Source organism: Nylanderia fulva, unplaced genomic scaffold (genome assembly GCF_048542155.1).
Source record: "Nylanderia fulva isolate GAGA-0341 unplaced genomic scaffold, ASM4854215v1 Scaffold1, whole genome shotgun sequence".
Lineage (NCBI taxonomy): Eukaryota > Metazoa > Arthropoda > Insecta > Hymenoptera > Formicidae > Nylanderia > Nylanderia fulva.
The window spans coordinates 9,729,768-9,744,709 of NW_028189192.1; the positions used below are offsets into that span (position 1 = coordinate 9,729,768).

Sequence of the window (14,942 nt, forward strand, 5' to 3'; positions counted from 1 at the left end):
TCAACGACCGCGCGCAATTTTCGGAACAGAGAAGACGCGGGCGCGCGCGCGCCTGGTTTAATTCGTCGCACGGCGTGCCGGGGCCGGGGCCGGTCGCGCACCAGGGCGGCGTAATATATCAATTGCAAAAAGTAATATTGATAAATGCGCAAAGTGGCGTCGCGTAAGCGCAGCCGGGTATTCGGCCGTGTGTGCGCGCACACACACACATGCAGATGCATCCCGCACGTATTTTACATGCACATGCAGCGTGTGTGTATATATGCACGCGACGAAGGGAAGCGGGAGCGAAAGCGAAAAGCGCGTAGACGCGCGGGGCGCCCCTGGCGGCGGACCTGGCAAGTGACCCTCGCGGAAATAATTATCGCGATTTATGTTATTTGCAAATGTGATCCGGGGGCGGGTTAATTAATTAGGCGATGCCGAGGAACGGCGATTAGCGACGTAGGACCCCGGGCTCCTGGGGCTATCCCCGGCTACGCCGTGCGAGCGGAGGAGTGCGGAGCAGCGGTGGCCGCGATACGGGGTGAGTGTACTGCTCCGAGAGAGCAACATTGCGGTCTGTCCCCCCGTTGCGCCTTGTCGGAAGGGGGGCGGTGGCTCGCTCGCGGGGCCGACCACTTTTTTTATCGGTTTCGCCGGCGAGCTTCGGGACGATAACAATGGCCGTGCCGAGAGAGTCGCTCTGGACGCTCCACGACGACGACGATGATGTTGATGAGCGATCGCCGTTCACGGCTGGGGCTCGACCGGGTGGCTTCTCGCTGACGAGGAGGCACTGTATACTCGAGCTCCGGATGACTCTCTTTCGAGGCGGGAAATCACGCGCGAGAATGGATGATTTGTTGTATGTCAGTCTTGACTGATATTGACTGACTCTTTAATGTCTATTTGCTCTGTGTATGTTTACTTGTTTTATTATCATGCCTCTTGTTTTTGGAGGATCATGTGTCCTTTTATGCACACAAGTATGATGTTAAATAGTATGATTTTATATACTTGTGTAGAGAAGAAGATTTATTTATATTTCTAAAAAGATTTTATATATTCCGTCACAAGTTGTTTATATTGAATTACATATGCCTGCGCAGAATGGACTTGGCGGAAACTATGAAGAACATTGTTGCCAAAGGTATGCAAACAGAAATGGGTCCACCGGGTGGAGGATCAGGTTACTCTGCTACACCAAGCAGTGCTGGTTACGTCACAGAGAAGATGTACATGTTGTTACAAGCATATTTGCAAAATAAGGGATGGAATCCCAGTATCGAGCTGCTACAATGTTTTTCGGAATTTAAAGATGCCTCCATGATGCCAAGCGCTGCTTATTTACAGTAAGAATAAATATATTTTATAATTAAATATAGAAACAACTTATTTGTGCGAAATATTTTTAATATGTTTGATTTATTTAGAGGATGATGGCATCTCGAGTAGCGTTAGATTCGCAGGGAAGACTAGTCCTCAGAGAGAATGGAAAGATAATACTTCCTTACGAACACTTTGCCAATGCTGTAATGTTAAAACATATGAATGGACCGCATGGCTTACATTTGGGTTTGGAGGGTACAGTCAGAGCAGTCATGGAGTCTTATACCATCGGAAGGGAATGTTTTGGAATGGAAAAGGAATTTATCATAGAAGTCGTGCAGAACTGTCCTAATCCCGCTTGTCGTTATTACAAAAATCAATTAGAACTCACTCAGAAGATGGGTCACATGGCACCAACTTATATCCAGGAAAATGAAGCGACTGCGTCTCTTTTACGTAGTGGTTTTCCACATAGTACAGACTTTCAGGCAGTGAGTAAAATTCTCATTTGATATTTTCTATTTTTTTATTTGCTTTTTGTAGTTGAGTTTTTTAAATTTAATATATATTTTATTTATATATATACATTTATAATATAATGTTTATTTATTTAATTTACTTACAGACACTAGGTAGTGCTAATCCGAATACACATTTGGGAGGAGGATCTGCAGCAGATTTAGCAGAGATGAGAGGTGCTGGCAATCAAATGAATCTTCCACGTCCTCCAAGCCGTCCATCATTAAATATTCCGCATCGGCCTGTATCGCAAGAGAAAAAAGTGGCATCTGGCAAGCAGCATTATGAATCTCTAATACCTAATATACCACTCTCCGATCATAAGTTGACAGACTTCTTACGCAATAATTTGGATAACTTGGACAATCTCACTGGACTTGGTTTAGGAAACTTACAAGGAATAGGAAATGCCAACAAGGATCTGTTGGCATTGCATAATGGTGCATGGCCTTTAGAAAATGAAAAGGGATCTCGGTCATCATCTGCAAATTCGGAAGGTGATTAATTATATACAACATATTGCACATTTTTTAAAATGTATTATAAACAATAAAATTAAAATTATATTAATGCATATATGCTGAATTTATTTTATTGTTTCAGGTGGTCAAGAGAAGATTGTGCGTGCTTTCGCAGAGGTGATGAAAAACATGGCTAGGATGAAAGCTTGTGTACGACCGGCGATGTGTAAACCATACGGCAAGCAATCTGAGGCTCTTCAGAAAAGTAATTTCAATTATTTACAAGTTGTTTTTCTTTCTTACTTTTCTTTTTTTCATCATGGACCTATTTCATTGTAAAATTTTATATAGATTCTCTTTATCGAAATAATGTGCAAAGATTTTTACATTGTTTATTCCTAATTGCAGCATTGGTCGATACAATACAGCTTGTACAATCGTTGAGAAGTTTTTTGCCGCCCCCGCATATACCAGTTTCGAGCTGGAAGAATGAAGATAAACACCGATTAGATCATACTGGTACTCCTTACTTGTCATCATTGTGAGTATTTTAATATTTATAATTTTCCAAACTTTATCATTTATTTTATATATATATATTTTTTAATAGAAAGGCTGGCGGAATAGAAGAATTGTGCGAGCAGCGTAAGCTAGATTAAGCGTCGTCTTCGCTTTACTCGCGACAGACCAAGTTTCGTCGTTTTGCGCTCTATGATGTTCTAGTCACAAGATGTTTATTGATTAGCTGGGTGTTTCGTATCTAAACAACCCGATGGATTGCTCAAAAAGTTGTTGGCGTTTAGGACTTCAAATAATAAGAGACAAAATGAGTCATGCGTGGACTGTGATAAACGTGAGTAGCAAGAAAAAAAAGATTTATATGTAGGACTAAACTCACACACCGCGTCATTTTAGGGATTCTTATTAGCTTTGTTTCATCACTGTAATCTGATTTTGTATTGTAATTGCTCTGCCTATGGGGCTTATTCGATGAATAATATACTAATCCCACGTTATATATATATATATATATATATATATATATATATATATATATATATAAATATATCGAATCTCGAACGTCATTTGACATCACAAAGTAAATAATATGCAGTATGAACAGCATTTATATTTTACTGTATCAATTTAATAATTTTGCCGTTTGTGTTCCAATAATTACCTGATTAATAATATATTGTGTAGGTCTTTTTTATATACTACTATGTGTATAAAACTGTTATACATATATAAGCTTAAGTCTTGGAATAAGAAGCAAAGACTAAATTTGGCCTGGTACAAAAGCTTTTGCTACTAATTGATATTTAAAGTTCGCGGCATAGATGCATAAAGGGATGACAATTTCCTCGATTACCAAGTTTCACGTTATTTTGTTTCATATGTTTTTAACTGTTTGTTCTGTAAGATATATTCTTTAAAGTAGCTTTCAATTAGCATAAAGTGAAGTTATTTAATTAGCGAAAAAATTGCCGTTACTCAATTTATGTATATATATTTTCTTCAAAAAAGTTATGTATACGTTATTATTTATTTGTAAGGATAAAATGAATATATATTGTTGTTATTTATCTAATACTGTTCGCTATCGAGCACGCGAGTACGAATGTTAAAAGCTGTGTATGCTACTTTTTAAGCTCCATGGGCAGTATATGCGGTGTGCACGTAAAAAAAGTCATTGGTCAATTCATAGATATTTTTTAAGAAAACAGATTATTTCTTAATACATATATATTATATATATCTAACGTACATAATAGTAAAGGAAAAGGAACGAAAATCGTTGCGTCATTAGAGAATTCTCAAAGGGTGTGATTCACACTGACGCTCAAAGACTTTTCACTGTGCACTAAGTATTATGCAGAAACGTTTTTACTCTTGCGAGAAACTATGAATTGGAGGACTGCGTTTGTGATTTCAATCGATCGCTGTCTCGAGAGTAAAATGGCATATCGTAACAGTAACAGCAGGAGTAAAATCGTTTCCCACTCGGTTGTTATACGCGCATATAAATGATATGAGATAAAAATGTTTCCTTCTTTCTCGATAATGTAAAGTAATAGGCATTCGTCTTTGAATGTGTAAGAAGCGATGTACATCGCGAATGGAAAATAGCGCGGTACTAGAATGCGTGGGCTGTGTTTTGTGGGGGCTGCAAGTATGTATCTGAAAGAGAGAATGCGAAGTTTTGGCTATCAAATAGCAAAATTTTATATGAATGCGCGTATGTTGATAAGATGTCTTTCTATACATGTATCTGTTATATTTACTATACACGTATGCAGCGAATGTGCCGATCGATTACCATTTTAGGAGTCGGATCCATCATCTGTGCAAAATATTCAGTTGTTTGTTTCGTTATTTTTATTTTTATTTTTTTTTTGACAAATTATTAATCTTTTATATTGTATGAAATATATATATATTATAATATGAAAGATTAATAATTTGGCAAATTATATATATATAAATGTTCTCTCATTCTGTATCTGTGCAATTAGAAGTGGGATGCATGTAGAGATACGATTAATAAGTCTGAAGAATAATCGATGACGGTATTCTTTATTCGTTTTTCACGTATAGTGATTGTTTAATCGTACAGATCCGGCTTCTATAGACTGCGTTTTTGTTGACATACATATATGTATATATATTTACATTGATAAAGAGGCTGCTGCAATATGGTTCATAATTCGACGATAACTTGTTGTACACCAAAGTGTATTTCCAATAACTAGATGGACTTATTTCTTATAGTAGTTATTATTGCGTAAAAAAAAGAAATGCAAATGTACCACCGTTTGTCTCGCAATCGGTCGGTTGTATGACCGACGCACAATTAAGCATATCCATGACTAAGTCGCTGCAATTTATGCCAAACGGAGAAAAGGGAGCGCGGAAACAGAGTCTGACAAGAAAGAAGAAGAGTTGATCTGACATACAAAATAGAATTTCGCGAGGCATTGGAGAGGCTACGTTCGAGATAAATCTATAGTCCATATTAATTATTTGAATACAATCGTGCAATTGTTTAAAGTGCGATGCGAAATTTGTTCATTTAAAACAAAGGTCGCAAGACTTGCAGTCGCTTTACATTCACTTTATGCCTAATGATGATATCATCGTTTTATTTTTTTAAATTAATGGTCATTAGAGTCAAGAGAAAAGACTCGTTTTTCGTTACCCGTTTTTTAAAGATTAACTTTATCGCTTAACACGTACGTACATAGTAACTTTCTTTGAGAGCACGATTATTATTTATTTAATCGTTCATCATTATAAATAATTAGCCATACAAAGACTTGGATTCTAGAGGGACGTTCTCGAACGGAGTCGAATATATGAAGAAAGAAGAAGAAATGCAGATTTCATTTCCGGATCTCGTTATTCTCGCGCTCGTTATTATCTATACCATAGAAAACCGTGTACACGTTTCCGCACCGAATTCGACAGTAAGATGATAAACGATTGTAAAATGCGCACTGTTTTGTCGATCCGTTGTTTCTTTTTTAAACTCGGATCGTCAATCGATATTCGTACACCAAACGCTAACCGCTGTGTCTGCACATTAAGCTCGTCGTCGCTTGCCAGTATTGCTCTTCTGTATTCTCGCATAATTCTAACTCATGACAGCAATTATTAAAGTTTTTACAAGTGTGAGAGGATCGTCTTGTATATCACATATTCTCTCCATTTATTCTCTCCACGTACACTTATACTTCCTCTCTAAAAATTCCTTTGTAACGAAACACCGACGTCTCTCGCGACGAATTCGCAGGATCGCGTATTAACTGGCTGAGCCTCCAGCACGAAGATCACATCGTCCAGGAAGTAGTACGACTGTCCCAGATCTCCTTCACAAAGGTACGGCAGTTTGCTCCAGACGAGACATCGCAGACCCGCCGGAGCGAAAACCCGGTCGATCAGTCCGGCTATTTGAGCCTCGAGTCCGCTTCCTCGCACCGGCAGATACTCCGACGGTTTGTGATTACCCCTCTCGCCAACCTCGACGTAGGGACTGAACGGCAACACTAGAGCGACGACGAGCCTGCCACCAGGAGCCAGCGAAGTCCTCAGTAACCTCAGCAAAGTATTTGGACGATCGCAACGGTCGAGAAGGTTCAGACAGAGAATGACATTGAAAGGACCAGCTTCCTGATGCCATCTTTCTACATCGAGTACTCTGTAAAAGCCAAGGTACGTTTATTTACTTGAACGTTAGGGTATATTATGTTTGTGTGCAAATCTTATAATTTTAACATTTCATAGAGTTCACTAAGTTCTTATTTTATTTTTGTTTTCAGAAGAAATATAAAAAATATTTTTGATTGACACGCGCAATTTCTTGTTCTTTAAAAAGGTATTGTACATTCCAAAAATGACATATAAACTGCTTTAGAATAAGCAGAATTCTCGAAAATCGACTGACGTTTCGTCTCGATATCTATATATAGATATCCGGTTGTCTTTATTTCAGCTTTAATCAATATTTATTTTTGCTTTTAAAAGGCAGGACTTTTCTTGAAATTGATGTAGAACTGATGTAAATTTTTTCAATTCTGATAATTACTGATAATTACTGATAATTAAAATGTCATAGGACAAATGGAGATGCTGCGTGAAGTCTGGGTCTGTTTGTCCTAAGGCAAATACATTTTCGTGGCAAAACTATTTTTTGAAAGTATCAGGAAATTTAAAACTAATGTAAATAAAGTTGTAAATAAAGTTAGAACTCTTAATTATTGATAGGTTTCCACAAAATGAGATGGCAGCTTCACACACACACACACCAGAGCAACTTGGCGATGGTGTTCGCCGATAGCGTAAAAGCCACCGTAAACTTCTACTCAAATCAATTCGGCGCAATAAACTTGTTAGTGGCGTTAACGCGTTGATGATATTACGTATCGACGTGTAAGTGTAATGGTGTCGACGAACATGCCTCTTTTATACATCATCCGGCCGCGAGAACGGACCGAACCCGTCGATCAATTATCTTATCTCACTTTATAATGAGACCCACGTTTTTGAGATAACCGTAATAATACCCGCTCGTGATAGCCACTCAATTCGTTCGGGAGCGATGCGCATAATCGCGCAAGCTTTATCGAGAATCTGTGTCGAGTAACCGCGAACATTCGCGCACACTTGATTATTGATTCGTTCTCTTATTGATCCGATTCGCGTTACATTCATTTGCATAAAATTGAACACATCCTTTTCTTTCCTCTTAGATATTCGCAGTTGTACAGAAAAATCCAGATCCATCGGAGTCCTTTCAATCTAATTTTTAGGCATATTTTTGGAATAATGTCTAGGCAGCAATTATTCTATTATAAATCTAAATCGAGATTTTCAAGAATATAATTTCCAAAATGATAAATAATAAAATTTTATTACTCATTTAATTTCAAATAAATTTTAATTTGTTAAAAATTTAATATAAAGAAAATTAAGTAAAGGGGAAATATATAGAAAAAACTGTGTGAACTTTTGTGATGGAACAATTCGAAATGAATTAAGAATCGATCGAAGAGCGCGTTGAATTATCATGTATGATAGCATGAATAAACGTGAATAAAGGAATTTTTAAATAATTTTCTCCAGGAACGAAAACGTTAAATCGTAAATATAGCGCTTTAAACTGTGACGAGAATAAAATACGTGTCGCGCGAATCTGTGTGTCACCGAGAAAATGCAAATACACGTTCAAGCAACGGAGATTCCACCGCCCACCTTTGGTCGCTCGTATTCGATTCGAAGAATGTAATCTGTTTCACGTTCTCGCATATGCGACTCCGCGCGCTCGCAAGGGAGCTTTGTAGTTGAAAAATTCTCGCTCAGTCAATAGGGATTCTTTTCAAGATTTTCCAGACCGAATAGCCTTTGCATAGGCACATACAATGATTGTAGTAACGATTAATTTCCGAACATTTTGTTTTGCTTTGATTTCAAATATCAAATTGTAGACGAATTATAATATACATTGAACATTTTTTTTGTAAATCTTACTTATATATAAATAATAAAAAAAATATTCAAAATTTGACATCGAAAGCCAATCTTTAATTTTTAGAAATTGATGGCTCAAAGTATATTTGTGTCAGAAATAAACAAGGAATAAACGTGTGTTGGAAATTTAAATGATCTAGTAACATAATTTATTGATTCTTTAGAAAATTAATAATTTATTATTTCTTTATCGTTATTACTGCACTGTTTAAAAAATCAAGATAACGAGAGAATTCAAAACGCGCTGCTGTTTGTAATTTACGTACGTAAATTTCCTCTTCGCTAGAGCCCATCTCATGGGGGGTGAGATATCCGTGGCGTACACCTTCTCGAAGAGATGCGCCACGTGGGCGGTGGTTGCGCCATCACCTGCCCCGAGGTCCACTAAGGAATGCCAGGGGCCCGTGAAGCCGCTTGCGTCCATTAGCTTTTGAAATTGCTCGCTGGAGAACACGTGCATGGAGCCGCGGCCGAGCAGTCTGTGACAATATGAAAACCATTTTTCGTTATAAACGCATCTATCCTTCGCAGGCAAATGGCTCAGTGTTTCATAAATTATTTCCTTTTACTTTGAGTAACAATTTATATTTCATTATTTTCGGACTAGTAATTATACAATATAATGGATGATATTATTGATTTTTTTTTTAAAGTGTATATACATTTTTAAGAAACAAAAAACCTGTAAGCAACAAGAATATCCACGTTAATTTCTCAACGTAGATGTTTCAATCGGATTTTAATTTATCTACATTTATTTCACTAGCTTCTTTCAACTTATGTCTTTTCGCTTTTGAAAGACATCGGATCCGGACAGGATCCGATCTCGCTGGTCCTCGGCTATCGATCGATCGAAGAAACGAACACCTGCATATAGAAATCGAATCCCTGAGGCATCTCCGAGGCGGCAGCAGGTTGCCCCGCGGAATTCGTCGATGTCATCCTAAGGGTAGGGGGAGGAGGCGAACGAGAGGGGGAATACTGGCTTCCACCCCCATCCCTCTATCTTTCTCGTGTGCGGAGGCATCGTGAGGAAAAAGGGGCGGGTTCATTTGAAAATACCGGAGTCGTCGCGACGTCGCGGTGATCCATCAATGCCGCGGAACGCGGGATTTTGATCGTGAATTCGGTTATCCCCGGCATTATAAATAAGGCGATGGTGGTCCAGGAGAAAGAGAGCTGCCCTCCTCCTCCCACTCATCCTTCCCTTTCTCGAGTCCTTTTCTTTCTCCCTTCGGTTTCCTCTTTCCTTCTTCCGCGCCGCCGTTCGGCCATGGCCGGTGCCATCAATTAACGAGCACCTTCTGGGCCCATTGAATAATAAACAAGAATAAGAAGGAGAGAGAAAGAGAGACAAAGAGAGGCAGGACGACGGAGGGAAACTCGCGGACCCGGTTGGCGCATTGTTCGTAGTATCGTCCAGCTTCTCTACCTTGTTCCTTCTTTCTGCGGATCCTTAAGTCACCCCTCTTCCTTCTTCCTCGTCTTCCATCCTTCCTCCTCCTCAGCATCGCATGTCGTTTTCTCGTTCCTATTCTTATTCCTGTTTTCCTCTCTCTCTCTCCTCTTCCCTCTTTATCTTCCATCTTTCTCTCCCTGTCTTCTTTCTTCTACGTACTCTCTCCTTTTCTGGGCTTGTTCCCATTGTCAGCCACTAGCAGCAATCTCAGTACAGTCACATCGTCCTCGCAGCCTCCGTCGCGAATTCCGAGTGGAAAAGAGCGAAGGAGAGAGACAGAGACGAAAAAAAAAAAAAGGAGAGAAAGACGCATGCACGCATACGCGCGCGTGTGGCCCACGGTGATATATATGCGCGGTCCACAAATCAGACCCAGCAGATCGCAGCGGTTTCGTCGGCGGCGCGAGCGACAATTAATTCGCCGCTTTTGCTCTCCTCCCAGTCTCCTCTTCTGGTGCTCCATTGTATGCGTATGCATACTCTCCTCTCCGTCTCGCACCCTCGATCCTTCCACCATGTCTTCTCCTCTTCGCCGCGATTTCGAACTTCCTCCTCTCGAACTTGCTCTCCTTCTCTTTCAAGCTCCATCTCTCCGTTTTGTTTTATCAAACCACCTTCTTCTTTTTGCCTCGTTCGAACTCGGAGGGCGATGGGGAGAATCCCGGACCGTAAAAGCGCAGCTTTAATTCGGGCCCGGCGTCATGCGGTCTAGCTACGTGATCACGCCGATCCTGAAGAGAGGAGTGTCGAGACACGCGGAGCAATTGTACATATATCCCGAGATACGGAGTGACCAAGCTCGATCACAATCATCAGAAAGTTGTAAAAGATGTTGAACTTGGCGTACATTTTTTTTAATTGTAAATAAAAAAATTACAATTCTTATTTGTTTGTTAGGGATACTTAGATTTGACGTAACAAGAATAATTTTAGAAAATATTGAATAATTTAAAAACATAAAATTCATATGTATATTTTTGTGTAATTGTATATAGACAAGAGATAATACGCAAAATTATTATTTAATCGTTGCTCCAAAAAGGATCAGAATCAACTTTCGAGAGAACATTTCTTATATATCTTCAAAACACGGACACGTCAAGTATAAATATCCATAATTAGTATATATAGATATTAATTTCAATTGAACATTTCCAACATATTTGAAATGTTATCAATTAATCGATACGCGTTCGAGGAAAATTATAAGATCAATCATAAATTAGAAGAAGCTTATCTCGCGCGCTTTCCAAAATTAAGTTCGAACATTTCGTAACGTTAATAGTCCTAACACGAAACTTATCTACATATACACAGTTCAGAGATGACAATTCAAAATCGATTTAGGAGTAGATGCCGTGGACCCTGATAGTCTGCTCGCCGGGGGCGAGGACAGGATAGCGCTGTGTAAGGTCGATAAGGATCTCCCCGCAGGACGATTATTTACAATTCCAGCCACCCACTCTCTCTCTCTCTCTCTCTTTCTCGGCCCGGGTGGTGCTTCAATTTTTGTCGCCGGACGGAGCACACACTGTCGGAGCTTAAAGCTTGGGCTTTTATCCGAGGAAGGGGGATGCTCCATACCACATCGCGAGCGGAGGCCTCACGATCGTAAAATAGCCCGGAGAGCGAACGAGTAGTGTTAAAGAGGCGCTCGGCGGAGGATCGTTTACCTAATAATAGCAATAATATGTAAATGCGATACGTATCGAGCCGCCATCGAAAGAACGCGCCGCGCGCTAAGGCGCCATTGTTTGCAAATCCTCGGTCGAGCGAGAGATCCGGCGAGATCGGCACCATGGTTGGCCCTTTCTTCTTCTTCTTCTTCTTCTTCTTCTTGGCTCGACGCGATTTTCTTCCTTCGCGCGCGAATATATCCTCCCCGGATTATTACGCGCGAGCATAATCGCCACGCGCGAGCGATATCGATTCGCGGACGCGCGATGCACTTAGGACGTAATCGAAGAGGATGTCAAATATCAGATGATTTACTGTTATTTGATTCATCATTGACCTTGCGTTAAGGGAAAGATAAATTCTAAAATAAATCTTGTATGCATGCTCTGAGATACGATCCCTCCAAGAAAAATCGCCATATCTAATTTTTTTTTTTCAATTGTCAATCAATTATGAAATAATTACACATGAGATATGTCTATTACTTTGTATTCTCATCATAAATTGACATTTTTGGTATATTAAAAACTATAAAATATTACGCAGTAAGAATTTTCTCTTAATATTTACCCTGAAAATCATGCTATCATGGGACAATACGGTATTGGAAGAATTTTATAAGAATTCTCTGTATATAAAATATGTTTGATTAATTTTACTATGTTTATATTAATATTTTTATTGTGGTAAATATTATGATCAAAGAAACTCTAATAAAATTCTTCCAATATCATATTCCCAAGATTACCATGATTTTCAGGGTAAATTTTAAAAGAAAATTCTCCCCGTGTACAGAGAACTCCAAGAGTATTAAATTATATATACATAAAAAATTTAATATATATATATATATATATATATATACACATACATAATTAAAAAAAATATACATGTGTAATATTCTTTTTTTGCATTGATTGGATCGAAAATCATGTGAAAAGATTGCGCGTTAAGGACATCGCGCGTTAGGATTGTACACCTTAAAGGGTTATAAGAGATATGTATAATATATACATATAGCACGAGATGATAACTCGATTGAATCTCGTCACGCTCGAGAGTACGCGCGACTTCGAACGACCATTACGTATTCACATCATTAAGTGCGCGAACGAAATGTAATTCTGTAATATGGCGCGGGACGGAACTTTTCAGAGTTCGTCCTGAATGGATTAATGAACCGAGTGACATGGGATCTGATTGGGGCAACACTTAAGAAATCTGGCCAGTCATCTTTACCTTCGTTTGTCGTCGTTCTGAACGGAGCTACGTCCTGACCTTTCTCTCTTCGCGCTTCCCTTTTTATTTCCTCGATGTCAATTCTCTCGTCAGTTTCTCCGATACGTTCAAATTCCTTCTGTATCATCGGACGAGATTGCTTTTCGAGATCGTTAAGTACATTTGCGTTATCATTTAATGCGACATCAGATTTCATTGTTTACCGATATTGTTATTGCGATATTTCATGCAGCCGATGTACGAACAAAATTTAATATCAATTATTTAAAAAGATATCGATTTCTTAATTGACGAGATAATTGATATGTAAATATATATTGCATTTTTTGTGTAATACTTTTTTTAATAGTTAATAATTGCATCTTTATTATAAATTATTCGAGTAATAATTTTCTTTTTTTGATAGTTGAAGACTGGATATAATTATGAATTTGAGGGTGGAACGTTGTCGGAGGAAAAAGAAGAGTAGCTCATTTCCACTATATCTTATGCCGAACAAAACTTGGAGCCGGTAAATTTTCACGATATTACTTTCCTTAGATGCACTCAATCAATGTCCGCCAGCGTGAAAAATGTATTTCGAATCGGAGAAAGCAAAAGAACCAGCAAAACCAGTAAAATTTCAAAGATCATTGGCCATTGCCGAATGCAAGAAGTTTAAAAATTCCTTCACAAAAAGGTCTAAATAAGCTGAAACTACATAGTTTTTATACTAAAAAATAAAAATAAATAAATAATTCTTGCATTCTTAAGAATATAAAATAACATTTTCGTCGATGATCTGCGATGATGTTCCTTCGATTTTAAAATACAAGTATTGATAAATTGATTCGGTTGAAATGAAACAATATGTGAGGATGCTAGATGGATATTTGAAGTTTAACTCTAAATAAGCTGAAATTATAGCTTTTATATTAAAAAAATAACATTTTCGTCGATGATCTGCGCGATGATGTTCCTTCGATTTTAAGACAAGTATTATTGATCAATTGGAAATAAAACAATATGTGAGGGTGCGCGAGATGGACATTTGAAGTTTAACTCTGAATAAGCTGAAATTATAGCTTTTATATTAAAAAAAAAAAAAATAAAAATAAATAAATAATTCTTGCATTCTTAAGAATATAAAATAACATTTCCGTCGATGATCTGCGCGATGATGTTCCTTCGATTTTAAGACAAGTATTATTGATCAATTGGAAATGAAACAATATGTGAGGGTGCGCCAGATGGACATTTGAAGTTCAACTCTAAATAACGTAAACGAGCCGGTGCAAAGGCAAAAGGGCAACGTACGGGACAGTTGGCCGACGATGTGTGATGAACAAAAATACGTCTAGGTGAAAGGACGCAAAAGGGAAGCGCGCGCGCGCGCGAAAGGAGCCGAGGATGCTTCGCTCCGATATCATTGCACCCCATTTTCCCCATGTGCCTTTCTCTCTCTCTCTCTCTCTCTGTTCCTCTCGTCGCGATTATACAATCGACGACGTTAGCCCCACACGCAACATACACAAACCCACATCTACAGGAGATGGCAGGACGCGTATACACAGAGGCGCGCGTCTACAGTTGTCTGCACCCTGTACATGCCTGTGGCACCCACACAGGCTGAAGCTAACAAGAACGACATGCTTTGCACGACGTGTGCGCTCTCGTAGTGACAATGTAAGTGAAGACTTCGGCGAACATCGGCCACCTTCGACTCGACTCGACGAGGGAAAGGAAAGCCACGGAGGGGGTGAATTTATTTTGTGGGGACCACGGCGGGGGTGGGGATGTCACGGTACCAGAGAGAGAAGAAGACATGGACCGATCGGAGAATCGACGAGGAAGGGGAGAGAGCCCGAGGGGTGGTAGAGGGGACCGAGGTGTATTTAGCATTCCCTGTACCGGCACGGCTTCTCGTTAGCTATCTTCTCTCTCTCTCTCTCTCCTCTTTCCGCTTCTGTCGGTCTTTCTTCGTTGACGGAGCACATAGAACGCGGGAACGAGTTCGCAAGATCTAAGGGGGTGGGTGTCAGGGATTGAGAGAGAGAAAGCGCGCGCGGAGGGGAAGTTGAGCGAACGTCACTCGAAGCTGGGGATGCTGGGTAGGCGTGGACCATGGACCACCCTGTCCACAGCAGTTGGAGGGGAGACCACGCCATCGCGACCGTCGAAAGGGGGACGGAATGGGTGAGAGAAGGTGGGGTGAGAGGCACTGTGGACAATAATAATTATTATACACGCCGGAGTTTTGCAAATGCTGT

General features: G+C 39.4%; 2 protein-coding genes across 6 annotated transcripts in view; one reads left to right on the plus strand and one right to left on the minus strand.

Annotated features, from left to right (window-relative positions):
• The first annotated feature begins 286 nt into the window (after positions 1-286).
• On the plus strand, positions 287-5,966 carry LOC114939941 (uncharacterized). Of its 4 annotated transcripts, none has more exons than XM_029314408.2 (7): positions 287-526; positions 1,092-1,334; positions 1,418-1,802; positions 1,937-2,327; positions 2,434-2,556; positions 2,700-2,832; positions 2,902-5,966. In XM_029314408.2, the coding sequence occupies exons 2-7, from the start codon at positions 1,093-1,095 to the stop codon at positions 2,948-2,950; spliced, it is 1,323 nt and encodes a 440-aa protein (XP_029170241.1). In that variant the 5' UTR covers positions 287-526; position 1,092; the 3' UTR covers positions 2,951-5,966. The 4 variants fall into 4 exon arrangements, with proteins under 4 accessions (XP_029170241.1, XP_029170240.2, XP_029170238.2 ...); XM_029314407.2 differs by lacking the exon at positions 287-526 and adding an exon at positions 557-847 and having other exon boundaries at positions 2,906-5,966; XM_029314405.2 differs by lacking the exon at positions 287-526 and adding an exon at positions 558-847.
• Positions 4,850-14,942, minus strand: part of LOC114942119 (protein-L-histidine N-pros-methyltransferase) — a 34,154-nt gene continuing 24,061 nt past the window's right edge. Inside the window, exons 3-4 of one of the 2 annotated variants that reach the window (XM_085481398.1) lie at positions 8,585-8,797; positions 4,850-6,489 (exon numbers count right to left, since the gene is read on the minus strand). In XM_085481398.1, the coding sequence (XP_085337524.1) occupies positions 6,033-6,489; positions 8,585-8,797 (670 nt within the window). In that variant the 3' untranslated portion in view covers positions 4,850-6,032. The remainder of the gene's footprint in view (positions 6,490-8,584; positions 8,798-14,942) is intronic. The other variant, XM_085481399.1, reaches the window with a different exon arrangement.